Consider the following 6,205-nt stretch of genomic DNA (forward strand, 5'->3'; position numbering starts at 1 on the left):
CAAAACCAACAAGCAGCCGCAGAGGAATTGATGGCATTCATGTGCTGTACTGTATATAAATAGTTTAATTTCAGAATCCATACAGAATTGGAATGCAACTCCCTTCCCAGGCCACAATTCCCTTGGTGAAAGAAACTGGTACGGTAAATTTTCTGTACCTTGGTGAAAAAGAACAAGGTAGAAACTTGACTCAATCGATCTCAGACGGTAAACTTCTCTCTTCTCTGATAAAACTAGCGACGTTTAAGATACATGTCAGCAAAGGGAGAAAACATTACGATAGGAATTGGACTCTTCCGACACCCTCCCCTCCCTCCTTTGCGGCCGATCGAAAACATGTACAAAATGAGACAGAGGGATGTGTGGGGGTGGGGGTAAAGGCTTTTGTTTAACGGGATAAGCGTATATTTACCCCCTTCCTTTCTGAGCAAGGTATGCCTGGTCTGCGCCAAGGAGGCGAGCCTGAAATTCAGCCCACTCATTTTTGCACCTTGTTCTCACCTGCAAGGAACCAGGAAAGAAAAGTAACCAGTAAATCACAATCACGGAAATATCATTGAATGACATATGAATGAACACAATAGGTTTATGCAGTTTTCCCCCAACAATTATGAATGTAAGGATTTGAAGGCAGAAGAAAGTATGGAAAAGCATGATTTACTAATCCAGTAAATACATTGAAAGGAAGCCAATAAATCATGGGATATTATAGTCTAAATGGTCACAACCATGAAAAAATTATCGAAATTAATCGAGATGGTAGCTAAACTTCTAAAGTTAAAAGGCAATAAGAGAAAAAGAAAGTACGATATCTTATTTTACCATATCACGTACCCCTTCCCATGGAGCTTTTCCATCCTCCTGATTTCCCTGAACATGATGATTTAAGAAGGATCAAGATCAACAGGTTATTTTATTACAGCAATGAAATAAGGGTTTAATACAATTCACGACAGCAACAAAACAAGTAGCTACAAAATGATATGATAACTTCCTTCTTGTGCAGCTGTGCTAATGGCCTTTCAAGGTAGAAAATTGCTTGTTACCAATTTAAAAGTAGAAAACTTATCAATTATAACCTCACATCAGACAGAGTGCTAACACCATCGCGTCAAAAGCTTTGACAAAAAAAAAAAAAAAAAAAAGCAACCATCGCATCAAAAAACATGAAACTATTAATATGCTTCCCGATCAACACCTCTATCAATCCTTATATAAGATAAAAGACTAACCAAATATCAACCGTTTCATGTTTCATGTTTCATATAATATTCTAAACACTTAAGCAAAGCAAGATGTACGCATTGTTTAACTATTACTGTACCCTATACAGGAAAGGGAGATGTCTATGTATGAGTTTTGTTTTGGTCATAGTCCATGTACGATATGCATATAAATGTGCCGATACATGCATGGATTCTCTATCTAGAAAAGATACCAACGATGACTCACCTGGCCCCCAAGAGAAGGAATTACTTGATGAATAATCCACTGTGAATCAACTACACCAATCTTTTCATGTGCAGGCTGGTGAGACAAAAAAAGCATAGAAAACAAAAGTATTAGGGTTTTTTTTAAGAATAGAGAAGCCTAGCTTATCTAGCAATTGCAACGCTTCAAGAATGGTACAGGCTATCTCATACCTACTTTTACTACTCCATATGAATTGCATTCCAGAAATAGATACCACATCTCAAACACATGTTAATAAATATGTTCGTAAATCGCAGGCACTCATATCGAGAGCAGAACTCGTCAATGATCTATCCAACAAAGAGGTTAGGCATAATCCTATTGACTAAAGTTTCATACTTGTACTTTATGCATTTAATTTTTTATCACTTGGATTGGAATGAAGTTGGCACCTATTTACACGTTCCTTGGTTTTGAGTCTTTTGGCACCTTAATCTCAGTACGTGATTTTTCGTTTATGGAAATCCTCTGCAGATATTAAACGAAATTACCTCTGAACTTTCATGCAAAAGAAATAAGTATCACTAACAAAGTTTTAAAAGTCTTTTCTTAAAGTATTTTTCAGCTAGTAAAAATGGAGGGGGCAATAAAAGGACAACTAAATGGAACTGTGAGAGGCATCATCAAATGCAGGTTTGGAAGTGTGCAATTGAAACACAACCAGCAATATAAGGAAAATCACATAGCAGCAAAAACCCTAGGAAGAAAATACGAAGGAGAGGAACAATAAAATGCAGAAACTGCTAACCTCTACACATCTTCTGAGAGCAAAATCCAATCCCCATCCATGCACTAAATCATTCTACAAGAACACAACAAAGCATTTTATTATCATTGCAGGGAAGTTTAAAAAGAAAAAAAAAATCCTTCAAAATGGAAGATTATATCATCCGCAAGATGTTGTAAATGACTACATCAATAGCCAGCCAGAAATTACAACGATACACCATACCTGAATCATATGCCATGCACAACGCCAAGCTTCCCGAGAAAAGACAGGGGCCATTATTTCCACAAATCTGAACACTCAGATGGAATTGTCAATCTGTTAGAATCATTCTGACTATAACTGAGACCAGTACTAAAAGAAAACAAACGCCCTCCTTTTCCAGCTACTGAATCTTCCTTCAAGCTAGAGTTGTTTATTCAATCTTGCGAAAAGTATAACCATAATAACAAGCATGCCCTCTGAACAACTTAGTAAACACTTAGACCGAATACAGCTCATGTTTGACCATGTTATTTTAAATTTTTTCTAGAAGCACCCAAGATGTATGCATATTGTTTGAAAGCAGGAAAACTCACACAATCTTAGACAGTTAGACCCATATGCATGCTCATAACAACATACATGTCCATAGAAAATCGTGCTAGAGAGAGAGCGAGAGAGATCATACGCAGCACAAGGAGGAAGAAGTGGGTCACTACACCAGCCTGGTTTCTCTTCAGTATCCCTGTTTATCAATCCAGACACAAGGAAATTAATTTCCAATACATGGAACATTTATAGCTGCATGGTGATTTGAGTGTCAGTGTATAGGGGGCAAGGGGCATTGAGTGAAAGAGGAGAAAGAGCGTACTTGTGAACTTCTCTGTCACCTCTCCTCTTTGTCATCTCCCACGTCAGTCCATTATTGGGCTCAAGACCAGGTTGAGAGATCTCCAAACCATATTTCTTGACCAACTGTATATATCTGGTAATCACACGGAATATGAGTTGGAGAATAAGGTAAAAGGGAATGAGAAGAAGAAATGAATGGATAAAGTAAGACGAGAAACCATGTTTGATGAAAGACATGCAACTTACTTCTCTCCATTGAAATGTTCTACTCCCAAGTCTTCATCCCAAATGAAAATATATTCATAAGCTGATACGATATCAGGATGCAAAAATCTCTTTGCGTACCACCTACAAAGCAATGGAAAGTATGACAACTGGCTGCAAAAGATCCATTTCTAAATGACAATGCAATAAGAAGAAAAAGACAACTAGTTTAAATTTTAAAAAGCTTGTTAGTTGAAAAAAGCCACACAATGAGAACTTTAAACTATGAAAAGCACCATTGAGACTTACCATTTTGCTTGCCTCTTCACACTAACATGAATTGCCCTCTTTGACCACTCAAACTCCTCCCACTCACTAGTCCGGCCATCATAGTGAAAGAGCAATATTGTGAAGTTCTCGGAGAACTACCAAATGTAAGAACGAACCTCAGTATTTTTGAACATCAAATCAATAATTAAGAGAAAAAAAAGAAAGGAGATAACAGATTTTTCAACCTTTTTAACCGCTGCATCAATATTCTTTTTCTGATTTATACCAACAGTAAATGATACCAAATACTTTGGCGTTACTTTCAGATCCTGCAGAGTTCAAGAACGTCATTATAAGCATTTTTCAGACCAAGTTTATTAAGCAACATGCAAAATACATAGCGGCCTCGAAGATGGCATGTAAGAGTAAGACTACTACTGCAAGATCGTGCTTTGCATACAGACAAAGTTTGACTAGAAATTTCCACAATATTCCTCCAACTAATCTTTCCTTACAATACCCATCTCCATAATCCGCCCTTTCTACTTAAACCAAAACCCTCGGATCCTAACTCATTCAGAAATGTGGATACACCATAAATAATAAAATTAATAATGTTTTGAAAATTAAAATATGTGCAGTACAGTTACTTTCACTATGCCTATCAGATATCATACCTCACCGGGTTCACCCCACAATCTCCGGATATAAAGATCAGATTTAGGAACAATAATTCCTGGAGGTAGTGTTTCCGCACCACGCGGGTTTGTTGGAACATATATCTGTCAGAAAATTAACAAAAGGATATGAAAGGACTATTACTTGGAATGTGATGGACATGAATTATGGGTGAAAAACTAGCTAGCACTATGAATAAATGTTTATGACCATGGCGGTCTGGAATCCCAGGCTACACCACATCCTAAACATTTTGGGAACTAATTAATGTAGGATTATAGACAAAATTATGCAAAACCACGGATTCGGTCACCAAATTTAAAATTGAATTGCCACAATTGCGAAATATCTTGTACAACAAGTAGAATAAGTACCTTAGGGACACCCTCTGATCCTTCATCTTCAAGACTCTTGCTTGAAGGGGGAGTATTAGGTCTACGCAATTGGGTGAAGGCTACATCAAGAGATGTTATAAGGCTTGAAGGTAACCTAATCTGTGAAATTCAAAACGAATCACATACATATACATGGCCAATTCGATATAAGCACATACTGATGAAGGCCGATATACCTTGTTTAAAGAAACTGACGGTAATGATACACCAAGGAAAAATCCAAAGACAACTCCCAAACTTGTAGTGAAAATAAGCCTGGCACTGTCATTTGATTTTTTAACCCCGCTGAAAAATTAAAAAAAAAAAATAAAATCAAACAAATTCAGAAAAACAAAACTAATGATGAACTGAGGAAAATGTAACAATCTTATGAGGCATCGGGTATTCGGGATCATCATGATAATACGCACGTACCTGCGGTGTACAGTGCCCATTATGGTGTTGTCTCTGAGACTCAACTCAAAAGCTTACTCCCAGAAAATACTCAATTGATTCAGCAACTTCTCAATCCAATATTGCATTCTTCTTCAGTCCCACAATCTTCTATCAAACTACAAATCCCCAAACTTACACTCCTAAACAATCAACATCAAAACCACAGCCAAATCAATACCATAATTAATTGACGAAAAAAAAAAAAAAAAATCAAAACCATAATTCTCCCCTGCTCATTTCTCATATCACATTTCACATTCTTCATCAAACCCATAATTTATTTAAAATTAGTTCATATCATATGATCCCAACGTTCGATTAAATAACAAAATTCAATTTCAGCATATGAACGTTATGAAACGAAACAAAAATGGAAAAAACCCGAAAATGAAAATTCACATTTTCTATTCGTTTGACGATCAGAAAACTGGGAATAAAAATATTTAAAAAACATGAACGGCATTGCGGAGATTCTAGGGTTTGGAGATTACGGCGGTGGCCGGAGATCGTATCGGAGACACAGAGAGAGAGAGAGAGAGAGAGAGAGAGAGAGAGAATGCAGTGGCACAGCGTTTGCAGCACTTCCACGGCTACAGTTGTTGGTTTTGATCAATTTGTTTGCCCGCTTTGCTCCTCCAGCTTTGATAAACGTACATGGAATTTTATTAAACTCTGCTTCTATGCGTGCCACGTACGTTATTTTACATTACAATTTAGGTGTACACTTCCCAAAATACGATGACATGTCACGTTTCCATTTCTATGGATTCTCTGTGTCAAATCTAATTGGACACAAATACAATTAGTAAAATACTTGCAAATTTTCATTAATTTCATTCCTTTTTATTTTCCTTTTCCATGCATTCATGAATCGAGACATTTTTATTAATTTCATTCTCTAAATCGTAAGCCAAAACAATGCATTGTGTTCAAATTGTAACGTAGGCGCATTCATTATGGTCATCAGACGTAGTGGCACATTAGGGCACAAACTAATTAGGTTGGCTCATGTAATGAAAGTCTCTACTAGAATTATTTCAATTTTTTTGGTTAAATATACACAGGGATTTTATTTATACTCTGCTTCTATGCGTGCCACCTACGTGATTTTAGATGACAATTTAGGTGTACACTTTCCAAAATACGATGAACATGTCAAATTTCCAATGTCTACACTCAAATCTATTTG

General features: G+C 36.6%; 1 protein-coding gene across 2 annotated transcripts; it reads right to left on the reverse strand.

Moving 5' to 3' along the window:
• Positions 1-27: 27 nt before the first annotated feature.
• On the reverse strand, positions 28-5,652 carry LOC137743801 (uncharacterized). 2 transcript variants are annotated; one of them, XM_068483739.2, is made up of 15 exons: positions 5,508-5,652; positions 4,996-5,156; positions 4,758-4,866; positions 4,561-4,680; positions 4,186-4,290; positions 3,754-3,837; positions 3,548-3,663; positions 3,281-3,382; positions 3,054-3,167; positions 2,871-2,927; positions 2,426-2,492; positions 2,222-2,275; positions 1,453-1,527; positions 835-870; positions 28-501 (listed from the first exon to the last, which is right to left on the reverse strand). In XM_068483739.2, the coding sequence occupies exons 2-15, from the start codon at positions 5,013-5,015 to the stop codon at positions 409-411; spliced, it is 1,152 nt and encodes a 383-aa protein (XP_068339840.2). In that variant the 5' UTR covers positions 5,016-5,156; positions 5,508-5,652; the 3' UTR covers positions 28-408. The 2 variants fall into 2 exon arrangements, with proteins under 2 accessions (XP_068339840.2, XP_088536076.1); XM_088679950.1 differs by having other exon boundaries at positions 823-870; positions 5,508-5,608.
• Positions 5,653-6,205: the final 553 nt, after the last annotated feature.

Source organism: Pyrus communis, chromosome 11, assembly GCF_041283825.1.
Source record: "Pyrus communis isolate YQ-2024b chromosome 11, ASM4128382v1, whole genome shotgun sequence".
NCBI lineage: Eukaryota > Viridiplantae > Streptophyta > Magnoliopsida > Rosales > Rosaceae > Pyrus > Pyrus communis.